The sequence below is a fragment of the Stegostoma tigrinum genome, chromosome X (genome assembly GCF_030684315.1).
Source record: "Stegostoma tigrinum isolate sSteTig4 chromosome X, sSteTig4.hap1, whole genome shotgun sequence".
NCBI classification, from domain to species: Eukaryota; Metazoa; Chordata; class Chondrichthyes; order Orectolobiformes; family Stegostomatidae; genus Stegostoma; species Stegostoma tigrinum.
In genome coordinates this window covers 17,672,839-17,694,948 of record NC_081404.1, presented here as the reverse complement: position 1 = coordinate 17,694,948, position 22,110 = coordinate 17,672,839, and the positions used below count along the sequence as shown (strand labels likewise).

Genomic DNA, 22,110 nt, shown 5'->3' with positions numbered 1-22,110 from the left:
CCTCACATTTACTCACATTGAATTTCATCAGCCATTTCCTGGACCACTCTCCTAAACTGTCTAAATCTTTCTGCAGCTTCCCCACCTCCTCAGTACTACCTGCCTGTCCACCTATCCTCGTATCATCGGCAAACTTCGCCAGAATGCCCCCAGTCCCTTCATTCAGATCATTAATATATAAAGTGAACAGCTGCGGCCCCAACACTGAACCCTGCAGGACACTACTCATCACCGGTTGCCATTCCGAAAAAGAGCCTTTTATCCCAACTCTCTGCCTTCGTTCAGACAGCCAATCCTCAATCCAAGCCACTAGCTCATCTTGAACACCATGGGCCCTCACCTTGCTCAGCAGCCTCCCATGAGGCACCATATCAAAGGCCTTTTGGAAGTCTAGGTAGATAACATCTACTGAGTTTCCCTGGTCTAACATACTTGTTACCTCTTCAAAGAATTCTAACAGGTTTGTCAGGCATGACCTCCCCTTACTAAATCCATGCTGACTTGTTCTAATCTGACCCTGCACTTCTAGGAATTTAGAAATCTCATCCTTGACAATGGATTCTAGAATTTTACCAACAACCGAGGTTAGGCTAATCGGCCTGTAATTTTCCATCTTTTGCCTTGATCCTTTCTTAAACAAGGGGGTTACAACAGCAATTTTCCAATCATCTGGGACTTTCCCTGACTCCAGTGACCTTTGAAAGATCACAACCAAAGACTCTGCTATTTCCTTAGCCACCTCCCTCAGAACTCTAGGATGTAGCCCATCGGGGCCAGGAGATTTATCAATTTTTAGACCTTTTAGCTTTTCTAGCACTTTCTCTTTTGTAATGCCTACCATACTCAACTCTGCCCCCTGGCTCTCCCTAATTGTTGGCATACTACTCATGTCTTCCACTGTGAAGACTGACACAAAGTACTTATTAAGTTCTTCAGCTATTTCCTTGTCTCCCATCACTGGCCTTCCAGCATCAATTTGGAGCGGCCCAATATCTACTTTTGCCTCTTGTTTGTTTCTTATGTATTGAAAGAAGCTTTTACTATCATTTCTAATATTACTCGCTAGCCTACCTTCATATTTGATCCTCTCCTTCCTTATTGCTCTCTTCGTTATCCTCTGTTTGTTTTTGTAGCCTTCCCAATCTTCTGATTTCCCAGTGCTCTTGGCCACTTTATAGGCTGTCTCTTTTTCTTTGATATATTTCCTGACTTCCTTTGTCAGCCATGGCTGTCTAATCCCACCCCGGATAATCTTTCTTTTCTTTGGGATGAACCTCTGTACTGTGTCCTCAATTGCACCCAGAAACTCCTGCCATTGTTGCTCTGCTGTCTTCCCCGCTCGGCTCTGCTTCCAGTCGATTTTTGTCAATTCCTCTCTCATGCCCCTGTAATTACCTTTATTTAACTGTAACACCATTACATCTGATTTTGCCTTCTCTCTTTCAAACTGCCGACTGAACTCTACCATATTATGATCGCTGCCTCCAAAGCGTTCCCTTACTTTAAGGGCTTTTATAAAGTCTGGCTCATTACAGAGCACTAAGTCCAGAATAGCTTGCTCCCTTGTGGGCTCCATCACAAGCTGTTCCAAAAAGCCATCCTGCAAACATTCCATGAATTCCCTTTCTTTGGATCCACCAGCAACATTATTGACCCAGTCCCCCTGCATATTGAAGTCCCCCATGATCACCATGACTTTGCCTTTCTGACATGCCCTATCTATTTCCCGGTGCATCTTGCGCCCCTGGCCCTGATCACTGTTAGGAGGTCTGTATGTAACTCCCATTATAGTTTTTTTGCCTTTGTGGTTCCTCAACTCCACCCACACAGACTCCACATCTTCTGACCCTATGTCATTCAGTGCCGTAGATTTAATTTCATTCTTAACTAACAAGGCAACCCCACTCCCTCTGCCCACCTCCCTGTCTTTTCGATAAGTTGTAAATCCTTGGATGTTTAACTGCCAGTCCTGAACGCCCTGCCATCATGTCTCTGTGATGCCTACCACATCATAATCATTCAAGATGATTTGTGCTGTTAATTCATCTGCTTTGTTGCGAATACTGCGAGCATTTAGATAAAGTGCCTTAATGTTAACTTTCTTATCATTATGAGAGAGATTGGAAATCCTAAGATGTCTTAAGCTATTCTTCCTTTTTGCTGTATTCCTAGTCTGCCTCAAGCTTAAACCCAACTGTACACACGCTATCCTGTTGCTTATCTTTCCATTTAACTCCATACTCCCTGTCTCTTTCACTTTCCCTTCCCCCCGACTCAGAAGTTTAAAGTCCTACTGACCACCACATAATGAATTACTTTGAAACACATCAGCTGTTGTTATGCTGGCAAATATAGTGGTCATTCTGAGCACAGCAACTTGCTACAATTTAGCATTAGTTTTGATCACTGGAACTGATTGACAAAACCTCAGTTTAACATCTAAACTGCAGAATGGAACTTCCGACAATACAGCACTCCTGCAGTGATAATCAGCCACAATGTAAAAGGGAAATATAAATGTAATTAGAAAACATATAGCCACTAACCTTTGGAATAGATGCATATTCTTCCAGCCGTATCCCATATGCCCCACTTAACAAACAATGATCAGAAAGAAAAACGCCCAACAAAGTATAAAGAGCAGGGCATTTTTCAAGTGTAAATAGCACGATTACTAAGGTAACTAATTAATACATTACATAAGATATGGCAGTGATGGCAGGATGTGTGGTGGAGCCGCTAAAGATGTGGGAACTGCTGGACACTAAGGTGATCCAGGGTGAACACATTTGTAGTAGGTGCTTAGAGATAATGGGAACTGCAGATGCTGGAGAATCCAAGATAACAAAGTGTGAAGCTGGATGAACGCAGCAGGCCAAGCAGCATCTCAGGAGCACAAAAGCCGACATTTCAGACCTAGACCCTTCATCAGAGAGGGGGATGGGGAGAGGGTTCTGAAATAAATAGGGAGAGAGGGGGAGGTGGACCGAAGATGCATAGAGGAGAAGATAGGTGGGGAGGTAGGGAGGGTATAGTTCAGTCGAGGAAGGACAGACAGGTCAAGGAGGCGGGATGAGGTTAATAGGTAGGAAATGGAGGTGCGGCTTGAGGTGGGAGGAGGGGATAGGATGAACAGGTTAGGGAGGCAGGGACGAGCTGGGCTGGTTTTGGGATGCAGTGGGGGAAGGGGAGATTTTGACGCTGGTGAAGTCCACATTGATATCATTGGGCTGCAGGGTTCACAAGCAGAATATGAGTTGCTGTTCCTGCAACCTTCCGGTGGCATCATTGTGGCACTGCAGGAGGCCCAGGATGGACATGTCATCTAAGGAATGGGAGGGGGAGTTAAAATGGTTCACAACTGGGAGGTGCAGTTGTTTATTGCGAACCGAGCGGAGGTGTTCTGCAAAGCGGTCCCCAAGCCTCCGCTTGGTTTCCCTGATGTAGAGGAGGCCACACCGGGTACAGTGGATATAGTATATCACATTGGCAGATGTGCAGGTGAACATCTGCTTAATATGGAAAGTCATCTTGGGGCCTGGGATGGGGGTGAGGGAGGAGGTGTGGGGGCAGGTGTAGCATTTCCTGCGGTTGCAGGGGAAGGTGTCGGGTGTGGTGGGGTTGGAGGGGAGTGTGGAGCGGACAAGGGAGTCATGGAGAGAGTGGTCTTCTCAGGATGGCAGACAAGGGTGGGGATGGAAAAATAGCTTGGGTGGTGGGGTCGGATTGTAGATGGTGGAAGTGTCGGAGGATGATGCGTTGTATCTGGAGGTTGGTGGGGTGGTGTGTGAGAACGAGGGGGATCCTCTTGGGGCAGTTATTGCGGGGGTGTGAGGGATGTGTTGCGGGAAATGCGGGAGACACGGTCAAGGGCGTTCTCCACCACTGTGGGAGGGAAGTTGCGGTCCTTGAAGAACTTGGACATCTGGGATGTACGGGAGTGGAATGCCTCATCCTGGGAGCAGATGCGGCGGAAGTGGAGGAATTGGGAATAGGGGATGGAATTTTTGCAGGGGGCGGCTGGGAGGAGGTGTATTCTAGGTAGCTGTGGGAGTTGGTGGGCTTGAAATGGACATCAGTTTCTAGCTGGTTACCTGAGATGGAGACAGAGAGGTCCAGGAAGGTGAGGAATGTGTTGGAGATGGCCCAGGTGAACTTGAGGTTGGGGTGGAAGGTGTTGGTGCAGTGGATGAACTGTTCAAGCTCCTCTTGGGAGCAAGAGGCAGCGCTGAAACAGTCATCAATGTAACGGAGGAAGAGGTAGGGTTTGGGGCCTGTTATAGGTGCGGAAGAGGGACTGTTCCACGTAACCTACAAAGAGGCAGGCGTAGCTTGGTCCCATGCAAATACCCATGGCCACCCCCTTTGTCTGCCAGAAGTGGGAGGAATCAAAAGAGAAGTTGTTGAGGGTGAAGACGAGTTCGGCTAGGTAGATGAGGGTGTCGGTGGAGGGGGACTGGTCGGGCCTGCGGGACAGGAAGAAGCGGAGGGCCTTGAGGCCATCTGCATGAGGAATGCAGGTGTATAGGGACTGGACGTCCATGGTGAAAATGAGTTGTTGGGGCCAGGGAATTGGAAGCTCTGGAGGAGGTGGAGGGCGTGGGTGGTGTCACGGACATAGGTGGGGAGTTCCTGGACCAAGGGGGAGAAAATGGAGTCCAGATTAGTAGAGATGAGTTCGGTGGGGCAGGAGCAGGCAGAGACAATGGGTCAACCAGGGCAGGCAGGTTTGTGGATTTTGGGAAGGAGATAGAAATGGGCCGTGCGGGGTTGGGGAACAATGAGGTTGGAGGCTGTGGGTGGGGAGGTCCCCTGAGGTGATGAGGTCATGGATTGTATTGATGATGATGGTTTGGTGCTTGTGGGTGGGGTCATGATCAAGGGGGCGGTAGGAGGAGGTGTTGGAGAGTTGGCGTTTGGCAGAGGGAGTGGAGGGCTGACTGTTCTGCGGGGTAGAGGATGGAGTGGTGAGAGGGGTGGAGAGGTTGAGGCGGTTAATGTCTCGACAGCAGTTGGAGATGAAGAGGTCGAGGGAGGGCAGGAGGCCTGGGGGTGGTGTCCAGGAGGAGGACTTGGGTTGGAGGAGGGTGAAGGGGTCAGTGGAGGGAGGGTTAGGCTCCCGGTTGAAGAAGTAGGCGTGGAGGCGAAGGCGGCGGAAAAACTGCTCTCTGCCCAAACGTGACTGGTATTCGTTGATGTGTGGGTGGAGGGGGACAAAGGTGAGCCCCTTGCTAAGGACTGACCGTTCGTCCTCAGTCAGTGGGAGGTCTGGGGGGATGGTGAAGATTCGGCAGGGCTCAGTGTGGCTGTCTACTCTGGGGTTGCTGGCTGTGCAAGCTGTGGGCGGAGCGATGTAGGTGTGGGCTGTGGGCGGGGTTCCATCGGCTGTGGATGGGTTCCGTCGGTGGCATCGGCTGTGGGCGGGCTTCCATCGGTGGTGTCAGCTGTGGGCGGGGTTCCGTCGGCAGCGTCGGCCGTGGGCGGGGTTGCGTCGGCTGTGGGCGGGGTTCCGTCGGCGGCGTATGCCGTGGGCGGGGTTGCGTCGGCTGTGGGCGGGGTTCCGTCGGCGGCGTATGCTGTGGGCGGGGTTGCGTCGGCCGTGGGCAGGGTTCCGTCGGCGGCCGTGGAGCGGAGTGGGTGGCAGCAGCAGTGGTGAGGGTGGTGTGTGTGGTGTTGGTTCTGGAAGTGGAGGTGGTGACTGCAGCAGCGGTCGCGTCCGCGGTCCCGGAAGTGGTGTGCCTGATGGTGGCAGATGTGACGGCATCGAAATTAAGCAGATGTTCACCTGCACATCTGCCAATGTGGTATACTGTATCCGCTGTACCCGGTGTGGCTCCCTCTACATTGGGGAAACCAAGCGGAGGCTTGGGGACCGCTTTGCAGAACACCTCCGCTCGGTTTGCAATAAACAACTGCACCTCCCAGTCGCAAACCATTTCCACTCCCCCTCCCATTCTTTAGACGACATGTCCATCCTGGGCCTCCTGCACTGCCACAATGATGCCACCCGAAGGTTGCAGGAACAGCAACTCATATTCCGCTTGGGAACCCTACAGCCCAACAGTGTCAATGTGGACTTCACCAGCTTCAAAATCACCCCTTCCCCCACTGCATCCCAAAACCAGCCCAGCTCGTCCCCGCTTCCCTAACCTGTTCTTCCTCTCGCCTATCCCCTCCTCCCACCTCAAGCCGCACCTCCATTTCCTACCTACCAACCTCATCCCACCTCCTTGACCTGTCCGTCTTCCCTGGACTGACCTATCCCCTCCCTACCTCCCCTCCTATACTCTCCTCTCCACCTATCTTCTCCTCTATGCATCTTCGGTCCACCTCCCCCTCTCTCCCTATTTATTCCAGTTCCCTCACCCCTTCCCCCTCTCTGATGAAGGGTCTAGGCCTGAAACGGCAGCTTTTGTGCTCCTGAGATGCTGCTTGGCCTGCTGCGTTCATCCAGCTTCACACTTTGTTATCTATGTAGTAAGTGCTTTCAGTTCAAGAAACCTCAGATTCAAGTTGAGGAGTTGGAGTCCAAGCTGAAGGCATTGTGTCACATCAGAGACAGTGAAATTACCTGGACATTTTGTTCCAGGATGTAGTCCGATCCCTTGAATTAGATAATAAAAATTTTGTCTGTGGGAGGTGTTGAAGTTGAATGAGGAACTGTGAACATAAATAGTGATAAGGGGCAATACAATTAAGGGGAAAGATACTGTTCTCTGCTGCAGTGAGTGTGAGTCCCAAAGGCTGTGTTGCCAGTCCAGTGCCAGGATTAAAGACATCTCCCTGGGGCTGGAGACGAATTCCGAGTGGAATGGGAGGAATTGTCGTTATCCACATAAGTACCAATGATATTGATAGAACTAGAAAGGAGGATTGTCTTTGAACAGTCAGTAACTAAATTTAAAAAGCAGTTTCCATGGTAATAATTTCAGGATTATTCACTGAGCCACAGGAAACTTGGCATAGGATGAATAAAGTCAAGGAGTTAAATGCATGGCTTCAAGATTGGTATGGGAGAAATGGGTTTGATTTCACGGAACAATGGCACTAGTGCTGGATTAGAAGGAGCTGCACTAGTGAGATGGGCTTTACTTGAACCCAACTGGGAACAGTGTCCTGGTATATCAAATAACTAGGGCAATCTAAAGGACTTTACACTAAATAGAGTGCGGGAGATGGGATACAGGGTCATACAAGGCAAAAGGATATGGTAATATTGCAGGCAACTATTTGGGTAATGATACACGAAGTGGAACAGGAAGGGCAGAGTGTACAAGCATTAAAATGCAGTAAGTAGGGACAAAAGTGAAAACAAAATGGTATAAAGGGCAATATTAATGGCTCTTAACTTAAATGCATGTAGTATTTCGAACAAAATTAATTAATGACTCAACTGGAGGTTAATGGGTATGATCCTATAGTCATTATGGAGATGTGGTTACAAGGAGATGAAAGTTAGGAACTAAATATGCAGGGATATGTGACTTTTTGAAAGGACAGGCAGGAAGAAAAAAGTGGTGTAGCTTTGTCAGTACAAGATGGAACAAGTACAATAGCAAGAAATGATCTTGGATCAGTACATGTTAGAATCCAAATGGGTGGACGTAAGGAATAATATGGGGAAGAAGACACTCATGGGAGTAAGAGATACTAAGGACTGCAGATGCTGGAGGACCTGAGATAACAAGGTGTAGAGCTCAATGAACACAGCAGGCCAAGCAGCATCAGAGGAGCAGGAAGGCTGACGTTTCGAGCCTAGACCCGTCTTCAGAAATTTTCATAAGAAGAGTCTAGGCCCGAAACGTCAGCTTTCCTGCTCCTCTGATGCTGCTTGGCCTGCTGTGTTCATCCAGCTCCACACCGTGTTATCTCATGGAAGTAATTTGTATTCCCCTAACAAAGCTGTTGTATAGGGTAAACAATAAATCAGGAAATAACAAGCACTAAATTAAGGCAGTATATTAATCATGGGTACTCTAATCTCTTTGCAAATTTGATTTTCCCAACATACACCATGTATTTGGGATAATTTCCTAGGACAATATATTGCAGAACTAACCTGGGATCAGGTTAGTTTTGGATCTGGTAATATATAACGAAGCAGGTTTAATTAATGATCACAAAGTAAAAGAACCAATAAGAAACGGTGATCATAACATGTTAGAATTTAGCGTTCTGTCTGAGAGGGAGAAAGTCGGGTCAGAAACAAATGTGCTAAACATGAATAAGGATAATTACAAATGATTTAGGGTGGAGTTGGCTGGAGTGGACTGAGAAAAGCATTCAGCAGAAAAGACGGTTGATGAACAATAGAAGACATTTAAGGAAATAATTAATTACTCACAACAAAGATATATCCCAATGAGAAGAATGGCTCTAGGAAGGGGATAACCATCCATGGTTAACCAGAAAATTTAAAGATAGCATCAAATCAAAAGAAACAACATAAAGCGTGGCAAAGATTAAGAATAAACCAGAGGAATGGGCAAAGTTTTAAAAGCCAACAGAGGATGACCAAAAAAGAAAAAGAAGGAGAAAATAAACTGAGGTAAAGTGAAATGAGTGGACGTAATATTTCCAAAAGCCATTTGATTAAGTACCGCACATAAGGCTATTTAATAAATAAGAGCCTGTGGTATTGGGGATGGTATATTAGCTTGGATAGAGGATTGACTGACTACTAGAAGACAGAGTTGGGATAAAGAGAGCATTTTCAGGATGGCAACCCATAACTAGTAGAGTGCCACAGGCACCAGTGCTGGGGCCACAGTTATTTACAATATATGTTAATAACTTGGACCATGGAGATGAATATACTGTAGCTAAAGTTTGCAAATGACACAAAAAGACATGGGAAGTCAGATAGTGAGGACAACACAGAGTCTGCAGAGAGGCATAGACAGGTTAAATGGGCAAAAACTTGGTAGATGGAATATAACGTGGGAAAATATGAAGTTATGTATTTTGGCAGAAATAGAAGAGCAGAATATTATTTAAATGGGAAAAGACTGCAAAAATCTACAAGGATAGAGGGAGTTGAAGATTTTCATGTATAAATCATAAAAAGCTAGTATTCAAGATCAGCAGGTAATAGAGAAGGCAAATGCAATGTTGGCCATTGTTTAAAAAGAATGGAGTATAAAAGAACAGAAGTCTTGCTGAAACTATACAATGCACTAGCCAGACCACAGCTGGAATACTGTGAGCACTTTGGTCCCCTTATCTAAGGTAATATATATTTGTATTGGAGGCAGGCCAAAGAAGGTTTCCAAAGTTGTGTATGGAGGGATTTTCATAATGAGGAGAGGTTGAGTAGCTTGGACCTGTACTCATTGGAGTTCAGAAGAATGAGTAGCAACCTTATTGAAACATACAAGATCCTTGGGGGATTTGACAGAGTAGGTGGGGAGAGGTTATTTCCCCTTGTTGGACAGCCTAGGACTTGAAGGAATAACATTAGATTAAAGGATTGCCAATTTAATGTAGATGAAGAGGAACTTCTTCTCTCACAGGATGGTGGATCCATTAAAATCTTTACTGGACAGGGCTATTGAGGCTGAGTCATTAAGTATGTTCAAAGCTGAGAGACAATTTTTAATCAGCAAGGGAGTCAAGTGTTACAGGGAAAAGGCAGGATTAGAGGATGATCAGATCAACCGTGATCTCATTGAATGGGTTGAATGGCCTATATCTTATGGCAGGAGAAATTCAGTTCCATTTAATGAAATAACTTAAATATTCTTAACGTTCTTTGGAGCATCTGTATTGCATCACACTTGCTGCTGGGATTAGCTATGACAAGATATAATTGTCACCCACTTCCAAACAAAATTACAGGATTGGAGAGTGATTTGCTCAGTGCACTTTGGTAGAATGAGCTGCACAACATCAAATTACTCTTGGTTCAACTGAAATTTAAATATCTGCTTTATTGGACACTTAGCGAGACATTTTCAATGGACAAAATTAGAAATTGAAGTCTATATGATTCAGCTATGATAGCACTCTAAAATTATTCCTGTCAGTGATTAAAGGGTGAGCAACTCCTCAGACAAACGAGAATGTTTTGTTTTTCTGATCCCAACAGTTTAACTGTTCTCACATATTCTCAATGTCAAGTGCAAGCTCCTCAAGAATCATATAATACTGAAGAAGGTCATTCAGCCCATTTTTTTTCCTGTGCTGATTCTTTGAAAGTTCTCTGTTCTTTCTCCATAATTTTTTCCTCTTCTCGATTTCATCTGATTCCCTTTTGAAAGTTATGATTGAATCTGGTTCCTTTCAGATTCTCTTAACTTGCTGCGTAAAAAAAATTCTCATATTTTTGCTGAAATTTCAATTGTCTTAAATCCGAGCCCCCTCATTTATCGATATTTCTGTCAATGGAAATAGTTTCCTGTGCAGAATATCATGGCACATGGGTGTATGCCCAAATAAACTCACATAGTGTAGATTGCTGTCCATCAAGGGCACAATTTATCCTCCTGTTCCTGATCTTGACTAAGTCAGAAAAGGGAGGCAACCAATGAGGAAGGGTCCTTCATCCACAGAAATACAGCTGTTGTTCTTTCTCATCCAGTGCTTTGACATTAAGTGTAGCCAATGGAAGGAGGTGCATTTTTTTTCTCCATCACCTAATATACTTTGTAATATGAACAAACCCAGCTGCTTTATCTCAAGAGTGCTGTGAACGATAGAAAATGTGGGTCTCTAGTTCTGTTGTCTGTATAAAGTAATGAGTTTTAGTGGTGTAAATGGTGGGGGAAACCAGGTCCCACATGTGCTGTCTGATAAGCTACATAAAATCAGAGAACCAGGTACATTTCCTGGCTCCCCATTCAAGAACTAAAGGCCACATTCTCCCAATACGGTGCCAACATAAAAATGCACAGTGAAATAACTCCACAGAGGCTAGTAACTCTTTCTTAACACATGGAGAGTCGCTGACACTGATCCAGGTCCCTCAGAGCCAGCTCTCAGAGTGAACAGATCCTCTGACACTCCTGTTTATTTCTGTCAGCCAGAGTTCCCTGATTGGACCAGATTAACAGGCCAGTCAGGGAACTCATTCTACGAGGTCCACCTGGCTGACTTTGTTACAATCACTACATGTAATATGATCCATTTAATCAAACTGTCGACTGACGTTTGATTGTTCATCTTAATGGAGGAAATGTGGGATTTGTTGCAGGAGCTTGAATTTTGGGTGATGAACAAGTGAAAGGATGCATTTGAGAACAAAGGGGGAAATTGTGTCTTTTAGTAACACACACTTCTTGTTTTTCTGTGCTCGACAGTATGGCATTGATGTGAAGGCCAGAGACGTGAAAGGAAACACCGCTCTGTACCACGCCCGGCGAGCAGGTGCCCAGGAGTGCATGGATGTTCTGTTGCAACATGGTTGTCCCAGTGATGGCTGCAGTATGACGCCTAGTCTCAGCAGGAAAAGTATCAGTGCCAGTCTCGAAAGGACTGAGTCGAGGTTTCCACATTAAACCGAAGCTTTTGAAGCACTGTGTACCCACATCTTCTCATTCTCAAAGGGCAGCTACTGCAGCCTCCAGACTTTCCCACCCTTGCCAACTCCCATCCCATTCTGTTGCAGAATTTGGTGAGCAGGAGGTGCAATTCATGGAAAGCACATACTAATTTACCACTGTTGATTTATATCAATTGTCCCAAAGCCTTCTGACCGAGAGATTGAAACTGCTGTTCTTCGATGTAAGAGCTGTTTGATGTTTTAAAGCCCATTTCCTGGACTGTTCGTCCCAGATCATATCTAAAATGTCAAGAGCACCATGTGACGGCATAGGAACATGGAGTTGATTTAAGGTTTCTGTGCCACCGACTGATTTACAATTCTTTGAAAGAATTGAAGGTTGTTTACACAAAGCATTACCGTGATGTGCTGGAGTCATGAATCTGCAGTAAGTTATAGAGGCCAATTTTCAGCTCCAAATGTTTTATATTTGACATAACAAAAATGTTGTCAGTTTTATTTACCAATTGTTTAAATAGTGGTCCTATAAGTACTGATTGTTCCTTTTATTCCCCCAGATGTGCACTTGTATTTAAATTTGTAAAGGAAATTTGTGTGTAATATCCAATATTACAGTATTTAGAGAAACATGAAGACCTACAGAACATTCTTTCATGCTATCCTCTGACAATCCAAACGAGAAATAGTTGTATACAATTCTTATTTTGGGGAATGAGAAAGTAGTCACTGGAGTGGCTGATTTCTCAATTGTCCACCATACAAGGTTCCATTTACATTCTTTTGGCTGATTGAAGCTTTATTCATGCTGTATTGTGCACAAAACTTTTAACCTTGCATAACCATGTCATATTCTGTCATATGTCCATAACCATATTCTGCCATGATAGCATGAAGCCAACAACCTGTAATGGTCTGTCTGCAGTTTTATTTGAAGCTGGACCTCCAATTCTACTACAATGCGCTGTTGAACAAAAACCATTTTTTAAAAAAGAGAGAGGCTTGTGCTGAAATAAAACAGCACTGTTGCAATCAAAAGAAAAATCTGCAGCTCAAACAATCCTGCTGTTTCAACAAAAGAAGCACTGTCTGACAGGAAGGTAATGAAAGGAATTAGTGACAGGGGTGGGGGGTTTGGCAAATAAGTGAAATAAGTTGTTTTTAAAAAGCTTTTTTTTAAACAGACCACTAATGTGCAGTCCCACAAACTCAACTGTGGATTGGAGACCAGACGTTTCACCACAGGGAAGATTGCATCAGGAATCATTAGACAATTTGCTCAAGTGCCTGGTAATGGCAGATTTCAGAGTGGCATTGGCAGGTGGTTCACAGTTGACTACATGTCTCAGTGAAAGTGCATGGAATGAGAGGCTAGAAGGGGTAAGAGAAAATTGAGAATTTAAGTTCAAAAGAAAGAAGTGATCCATAGAAAGTGCTGCAACTTCAGTACAATTCCTAGTTATCTTAATAATGCCTCTTCAGTCTTATTACACTGTCGGTGCACAAGCTTTTAGGTGTCAAATTACTATGTCATAGTAATTTAATAGTTAGACACTGCTGGAATGGTGGGAGAGCTTACTGTATCTGTAAGGTCTAAGTCAATATCTCAAGAGTTTGTTTTTTTGATTCTGAAACATAGGGAAAGAACCAAGAATCGCAATGCAGGAGACTGCCTAGCTTGAAACAAATGGGATAGGAGACTGGATAAGTTAAGAAATAGGGTTTGGATGATACCAAACTTGGACTTTAAAGACTGTAGGAGAAATTTGCAGTGGTGAGCATTAAGGTCTCATGTCGCCTACTATAGTTCCTATGCCGTAACCAAATAACTAGGCATTGAGATCTTCTGCATTAATGCTTGAATGCCTTTTGATGGAAAAAATATGTTCCCATAGATTGTTAATGACTGTTTCAACAGATGAGACAAGCCATTTTGTCCAAATTCCTAGCATTTAAAATTGAACCACTGTTTTGGCCGCACATATGGTAAAATCAAAAAGTCTGTAAACATATGCAAAATGCAGGCTGGGTGTTTACTTGATTTGCTTGGTAGTTTATCTTTGAACAAAAGAAATGGCAGGTTCAGATCCTCCATTTCTGACTAACATCCCAATGCAGCACTGAGAGACTGCTGCATTATCGGATAAGACTTTGATTAATGTTGACTTTATCTCTTCTAGTAGTACAGGTGGACAGGACAGATTCAATAGCACAGTTTGCCCCGGTCAATAGCACCTAGCCTCCACCCCCATCCCCAACAAACCACCAAAAACACATTAACTGCTCTGATTTATATGCTGCTTTTGCAATCATGCTGTGCGCAAATTGCTGCATTTGCCTCCATAGCAACAATCATTGCATTTCAATAATTTTGGATATCTGAGTGCTTTGGAGCATTCCTGCAAGCTGTGATTAGGCGCAAAATAAGTGCAAGTCTTTTTAACGCAAATTTCACATCCTGCTTGGGGGAAAGGGAAGGAGTGGGCTAATACTGGAATATCAAATCTGAAACTCACCCGACAGTGGGCACTTGTTTAGTTGTTAATTTGGCTCATACTGTTGATGTTTCACAAAGAGCCAGAGTGTAACAGTAATGAAATAGAAAAGAGAGTGCTGGAAATACTCAGAAGATCTGCTAGCATATGTGGAGAGAGAAACAAAGCTAACATTTCAATTCCAATATGAACTCGAAGACAGGTCTTTGATTTTCTCTAGCACATTCTATTTTTATTTCAGACCTCTAGCATTCTCAATACCTTACTTTTATGTGACAGTAATGAATTCTATGTATATAGAGTGCTACACACTGTAGTAATACTGTTCTTTCAAATATTCTAGGGAACAATTTCTTCCATGTGCCATATCTAGCAAAATTATAAATACATATTTACAACTTTGCTATGTATAACACACAGGGTAATTTCCCCATTGTTAAGCCACTGTTAGCTTTTAGTACTTCTTGTATTGCTCACTTTAAATAGACAATCTGCTTTTACATTTTAGTGGAAAAGAAATCCAAACAGATGTTCTGTTTTCTTCTAGATTAATGGTACAAATTGTCAATGTGTGAAAATTGTGTAGAAATTGATTACCTTTAAGTGGAGATTGCCCTTGGTGAGTGTTTTGATTAGTTTTCAGTCATTCACTGTTTTAGTTACTTTTCAACATTTTTACCCTTCAGTCCCGTCTGTATCTGTGACTATTTTACTGCCTAATAAACTCATCACAACTTTAATGAACAGAACCATTTTTTTTATTTTCTGTTGTTCTCCTTTCTCTCCCAAAGGCACTGTCTGGCCTTTGCAGGGATAAAGTTTTACTGGTTCTGATCCTCCAATATCTCTCCCTGGCAGCTGTATTTCATGTGCTAGCCTAGACTGATGGCATCAAAGTTGAGCCTCTTCCAGCCTCTAAGCAAAGCCAACACCGACACATTTCCCAGCAAAGTCACTGTACAGCAGGAAGAAACGGTAATCCTCCTCTGTCTAAAGTCTGCTAACTCAGCACAGACCCTGAGTCATGGAACCAAATGTGTATTTCAAACATTAGGTTGCAACTTTGTGATGGAAGAACTGTTTCCCTTCCCAAATTGAAACTTGTTTTCAAGTTGATTTTAGAATGCAATTTAAAACATCTTTGCTCTTCTGAAAGATTCTGTTTCAATAAATTTAAAATGTGTGCATATTATTGCTTTGGACCTCAAGAAAACAACTTTTTAACTTATGGTTTGCAAAGAAAATGGGGAAATAGCTGATTTTAAATTAAACTGCATATCCACAAATTTTAATGGCACTTTCTGCCTCCCCTCCACTAAAGTGGTCACATTTAAAATGTACAAAAGTATTTTATCTGTTTATCAGAAGTCTGCAAGATGAACCAATTTGACCTCTGTGTTTCAGTAAAAGCCAAAATGACTCAGAAGAATTTTGTGTATTTGCTGCACCAGAATTAAACAAAATGCGCTCTGCATGCCCACATAGCATAAGATTTGTAGCAACTGTATGTCACTAATCAAGTACTGACCATAGCTGAGTTAGAATGAAATGGGCACAGCAGACTAAAGTTACACTGCTGTGAAACCTTCTGTATATGGCCAGGCAAAACTAACCTCTGCCAACTTCTAATTGGCAATTTAAAAACTTTTCAGTGGTAACAAAGAACTGATCACATAGTTCTTTGCTAGCCTCAAAAGGGTTTAAAAATTCATTTTAAAAGGTTCTAGGTAGTCATTACATCCACTTAAGGAGCTTTATATGGTTACTTTCCTGCTGGAACATAGATGACTAGGAGCAAAGGAGGAGGTCATTCAACCTCTTGAGGTGGTTCCTCCTATTCAAATAGATCATAGTTGATTTGACGTTCAACTCTATTTGTCTGTCTCTGCTCCATACCCCGTGATTCCTGTTTTAAAAAAATCCCAGCGGTCCCACTCTTTGAAACTTTACTTCACCCAGAGCCTTTTGGGAGACAGAGGGCTAGATTTTTATTATCCTGGTTTGTGGAAAATTGCTTTCTGATTTCACCTATAAATGTCCTAACTCTAATTTTAACACAATGGGCTGAATCTTACATTTTTTTTGGCCAAGCCCAAGTTGCATCTAGTTTCTTTCGGGGTTTATCACCATGGGGCCTAGTGTTCTCTCATCTTAGCAAACTCGCCTCAACTTAATTACCCACCCAACCCTTGCATTTCTCCCGTCCAATTCCAGACCCATCTTACCATGCAGTGTTCCTGGATCAACTTGCCATTGAGCACATATCCTGGGATTCAGCAGTATCACCAGGGCCTGTGCCATTTTTAAAAGCTGTTGTGTGCCCAGACAAGTAATGTCAGTCCAGAGCTCCCTGCACAGCACCTGACATTTACCCTGGAGATGCCAGATGGGGAAATCAGTGTTCCACCTTCTGGGCACGGATCTGTAGGTTGTGGTGGGCAGCATGGTGCAGAGGCAGGTCACCCTCTTTCCCCAGGACCAGCAGAGGAAGCCATGACACCAGATCATGCCAGTCCAGTCCAAAATGTCAGTGCGTACTCAGTTGTCTGGAAGAAGGTCACTGTCAGCATAAGTGCCACCATTTTCTCTCTGATACTTACTCTATCTCTGCTACTGTACCCATCTCCCACCCTCATGCTCTATCACTCTCACTCTGCCTGCAACATCTTCTCTCGATTATTGTCACCCAGCCCAACGCTCAACCCCTGACACCACTGCATGCTTTCAGCACTGCCTTGTCATTTACTTGTGACACCTCCCCAACTCTAACAACAGTAACAACTGTGCCACTCACTTACCCTCCTCTCTCTCACTCCAGGAGGAAAAGAAGCCCTACAGGGCACAAAGAGTCAAGGCAGGTGGTGAGCTGCCCAACAGCCAGATCCTCGCTTCACCCCCCTCTCCCCCCACCACCCCCAGTGTGGAGACCATCCTGATTCTGGCCATTGGTATGGCAGGACTGGTACCAGAGATTGCCTTTGTCTTACTGTGCTGGGACCTCCTGACTGAAGGCTATCCTCTTGACTTAACAGAGGCCTGCCAACAGCCATGACAAACTTCCTTTCTTTGTGTTTGTGCTGAACATCAAGGGTCTGCACTAAGAGAGCAAGTGAACAGGCCGGAGATCCAGCCTGGTGCAGGCCATAGGCTGGGGCTGTGTCCCTGAGCACACAGTGTCCCTTGCTGCAGCATTACAGTGAGAGTTCCCAGGGCAGCCTGAGGGCAGCACTGAAGGACAAAAGTGTCCTGTAAGTGCATCGGAAATGTGCCATGTGGGTTCTTGGAAGCTGGTACATGTTGGATGCCAATGTCTGTGGATGTGAGGTGGGTATGGCTTACTCTGAGATACTGGTGCCCAGTGTCCAACATTGATCCTTTGCAGGCAGCAATGAGCTGAAATGGCTAGGTACCCATCCAGACATTCATGTAGAGACTTCACAGTGTATAGCTTGTTGGGTGAGTTTGCTAACATTGGAAGCTAAATATTAATGAGTTGAGCTGGGCCAGCAACAACGTGTTTAACAAGCAATTATCCCTATTAATTGTCAACTTACCACGACCCAGTGCAAATCTCACCATGCCGTTTGTAAAGAGCAGAAAAGGTGGACTGAGTTGTTCTCAATATTGAGATCGGCCTCAATGGACTTGTCATCCCATTCTGCCATAAATCTCAATGTAGCCCTCATTGCTCAAAACCCTATAAGATTCTATTCTATGTCCTCATGTTCTGGATTCCCACATTACAGAAAAAACCCTCGCAAATCTTTTTATCATTTTAATTCCTGAATTAAATTACCCCTCAATCCTCTAAATTTGAAGCACAACATGTCAGTTTTATGCATCTTATCCTTATAACATAGCTGTTTAAGTCTTGGTACTTTTCTGGTGAAAATATTCTGATTTTCCTTTCCCCGATCTGAAGAAAATTAACTTGACACTTCCTCACATTAATCTCTGTCACATTGCCCACTCACATAATCTGTCTATGTCCCTTTGTAACTTCCTGCTCTTATTTACTCCATTTACTGTGCCATCAATTGTAATGTCATCTACAGACTTGGATATAAAACTCTCCGTTCCTTCATCCAAGTCAGTAATATCATACAACACAACTGAAACTCCTGTACAGATCCCTGGGAACATCATTTGTCACGTTCTGCCAGTTCCCTTCATTCCTACTGTCTGTCTCCAGCCTCCCATCCAGTTGTCATCACATGTCACAGAGATAGTTCCATTGTCCTGTGCATTCATTTTTGCCACTTATCTGTGATGCAGAATATTCTGCAATTTCTTCTTGAGGTTTTTATTGGTAAGATCAATAGACACTCTGCTATGCACAATACCAGTAACATGCTCAAAACAATCAACTAGATTAGTCAGACCTGACCCACCTTTCACAAATCCACTTGATTTACTTTGATCAATTCGTACTTGCCCAAAAGCTCAGTCACTCTGACTTCGGTGATAAATTCCAATAGCTCCCTGTCAACTGATGTTGGAAGCCAAAGAGGTCTTCACGATGGGCTCATGTGATATATTTTATGTTGATACAGAACAAGCCCCGTTTCATCACCACCACAGTGTTGGAACCCATGAAACAAATAGTTTGGCAGTTATTTTGTTCTGCTACCATCTCTCCTGTGCCCCGATCATATTTTTAGAAAGTCAGACAATTGTCTTTTTCAGCATTTATTAAGTTGGGATTTTGAATATTTCTGTCTCAGTCGGCCCAAGCCGGCTTTGCAAAACTTAAGTAATCATTTCATTAAAAGAACATCTGTTGCAGGTATCTGTGCAAAAACATTAAAAAGATGTTAAATAATTTCAACCTTTAGATTGTATATGCTTCTTGTGAACATTTTCTCTGTATTGGCCACTTCTTTATTGGGTATATAATATTTGCAATTAGTTTCCATTTTACTTGTTTTTACATAAAATGAATGTATACAGTGTCTGTAAACTGTTTCTTAAATTGTGATTTCCCTTGTGAATTCCATTGAAGTGAATTTACCTTCAAAAGTTTAAGTTGTACTTCTGTAATTGTAAGAAGAAATGTTCAATAGATGGACGGGAAAAAAATTCTCTCTTTCTCTTTTAACCTGGATTATTTGTGGGACAGGGCCTAAATCTGGGATACTACATTTAGATCTGGTTTCCTATTTAAATGGGAACCTGAGGGTTTCATTTCTACTGCTGTGTAATTTTGACACACTTCTTAACTGGTTTGTTTTAAATTTCTGTCTATGCTATTTTTATGGCTGTTATCAATCCTTTTACATTAAGAGGAACATCTACTGACTCAATGTTATGGCAGAGCTGATTCGAGCGCAATTGCTTCTTCATTCAAATTGCACATATTCTCAGCAGAGAACTCTCTTGTTGCTGATCATTAAATGTGACATGAATCTACCCAGCTACAGAAGTACAGGAGATACTGGCACTGTGGTTTAAACTGCCTTGCCTCTCAAAATGTTCCAATGTGAAGCTGACCCCAGCTGGCTGTCGTATCAGGCTCATTCAAAAATCAAAATATTTGCGCAGTTTACATTTTCTTTAACAAGCTCATCTGCATTAAAACTGACTAGATTAAGTGTGAATAATTGCTAATCTTGTGGATACCTAAGATACAACAAGGTATATCTATCATTACTATCAATCCCCAGCATTCACTGTGCATCAGCTAACTGGGTGCACATACAAATCACTACCAAGCATTTTCCATTAATGCCCTTGAATCCCATGACTAGGAGGTGAATAAAAGTGAAAGGTGGAGGCTTGACTTCTATTCAGATCCCTGAGTCAGCCCTCCAATCCCTCACCACCACCCCAGTGGTGCAGTCAGCGCTGAATGCTTCAAACTTGCCATGAGAGAGAAACCAAGGCATGAAACATGCACCACCACTTCAATGTCTAATGCCATGATAGCTCTGTTCCTTGTGAAGAGTGGCTTGTGGATTCAATTTTGTGTAAAAACTAAATTTTATTCAACATAACAGCCCTGGCTTATTCCAACATCTGGCAAATGTGGAATGTGAGGCCTCTGTCTGATTACAATTTAGTGTGTAACCTATATTCTCTGAAAATATATCAAGTTGCTCACTCCTCCACAATTATTCACTTACATTTAAGACCTGTCATTTGATCTTTTTAAAGTTCTCTATCAATTTGGCTCAGACATTGGCACTCCCACCTCTGGTTTCAGATTTCCTGAACCACCACGTCACGGCATTCATCTTATTAAAAGCAAATGCTCTTTATCTTGGCTAACTGGACTTTAAAGATCCTGCAACATTGTTCAAAGAATAGCAGAGCCTTCTCCTGTTATCACTGCCATTAATATTAAGCAACAATGAATTTGCTGTTTGTAGAATGGTGCTAGCATGGAATGGCTCTCTTTTTGCTGCGCTGAAGGTGGAGTTCATTGTGTGAAGTGCTGACAACAATATGACAAAGTGCTATAAAATGCAAGCATTTTCTTCAAGAGATCATATTTCAAAAGAGACGTAGTGATTAGTGGCCAATGATGTTGGTATTTATTACATTGCAATTTCCCAGCTCGTCCGAATTGTGCCTCCAATGTCCAATGGCACTGTTTGTGCCCAGCGTAAGTTAGAGATTCCACAATTTCAACTGAGAAATATAAAAGACTGTAAAAGTTCATTATTGGTCACCCAGTATCTAGGAAACATTCTCAATATCTCTTGTATCTCTCTCCAAAGTAATTAGATTCATAAAATCCTGTTTTTTTTTCCCTTCATCTCCATTCTGGTTCACTTGCCTTTTTTGAAATTTCAAGGAACACCCTCTTGTACTTGAAATAGTAGTACAGATTTATTTTCACCAACAATCAGCGCTTCTATTCGTTTTCTTCCAGAAGGCAAAATAACCCCAATACAGGCACATGCAATCTTTATATTATCAAAGGTGCATAAGGACAATAAATTCTTCCCCTTCGTGCCATCACACAGTTTTTTGAGAATTCACTGCATTTGCAAATGGCTATTACTGCAAAGAAACTTTCAATACTTTTTAACTGCATTCGAACGCAAATAACCAAACTGCAAGGAGCCGAAAATGAAGACAGCTCTGTTTGCACTACTTAAAGCTAAGGCATTGACTCCATCAACAAATCTGAACTGCCTGCTTATGCAATGGTGCACCCTCTTTCGGTGTTGAATTGCCAGCGATTATTTGTTTAGAAATACACTGCTGGTTAAAGGTAAAACCCTGATTATCCAATAATGGAAGCGATCCAATTGAATTGATCCAATGCATTAGCGTTTTTGCTGAAGCACAAGCTAGCAAGCTTTGATAACTTTTCAAATAATTTGCATGAGCTGCAGACATCGGGAAAATTTACAGTGTACGCGGCTTCGACTGTGCCATGTTTGGCTGGAGATTGGAAAATGCAGCAAGACTCCAGCTTTTAAAGGGCTGCACGTAGCCATTAAAGGAAAAGTTTTGTTCGGACAAAAAGGTCTGAGTGCTAATGCTAACACAGCTGAGACATGTTGGTGTGTTCTCTTTGTGGTTATTTGCCACAGAAGGGACACTGAGGGTGGCCTAATTCAAGGTCAAAGATTTCTCTCTACAATAAAAGCACTGTAATGAGGAATGGTTTTGCTCAAGTACATGCAGTCACTGGATCCCTTGCATCTGACTGTACAAAGAAGTTGCAGGTGTCAGCAAGATGGTGAATTGTGCCCTTCACGTGAACACATATTGTCTGTGGAAACCATCAAGCATGATACAAGGGTGGGGGAGTACACCATTTCAAGTAATTCACAATATCCATTTTCTTTGCATGCATACTTTAATTTTGTCTATGCTGGCTGTACATTTTTCTTGTCGTTGAAGGGAGCAGATGGGAAATAGCAAATACATGTTTGGATTTCCTGCCTCCAGAGGGTGACTGAGGGGGAGAGGCATCACTTCAGTGCACACATTGGAGCCTGGAAGCAGTCACCTGCATTAAAGAGCGGATGTCTGGCAACAGCCCCTGTGATCAGTAGCAGGAAGAGCATCTAGCACGGAGTGACTGGGAGGCTTCAGTGAGCACTGGCTCAGCAAAAAGTATCGGTAAGCTCAGGTGAAGTCCTTTTAGCTTTAGTCTTCGAG

The 22,110-nt window shown here is 43.3% G+C and overlaps 1 protein-coding gene across 5 annotated transcripts in view; it reads left to right on the top strand.

Annotated features, from left to right (window-relative positions):
* Positions 1–18,997, top strand: part of LOC125448320 (arf-GAP with GTPase, ANK repeat and PH domain-containing protein 1-like) — a 190,109-nt gene extending 171,112 nt beyond the window's left edge. For 3 of the 5 annotated variants that reach the window (XM_048523567.2, XM_048523565.2, XM_048523566.2), the window contains one exon: positions 11,298–18,997. In XM_048523567.2, the coding sequence (XP_048379524.1) occupies positions 11,298–11,495 (198 nt within the window). In that variant the 3' untranslated portion in view covers positions 11,496–18,997. The remainder of the gene's footprint in view (positions 1–11,297) is intronic. The other 2 variants (XM_048523564.2, XM_048523562.2) reach the window with 1 other exon arrangement.
* The last annotated feature ends 3,113 nt before the right edge of the window (positions 18,998–22,110 follow it).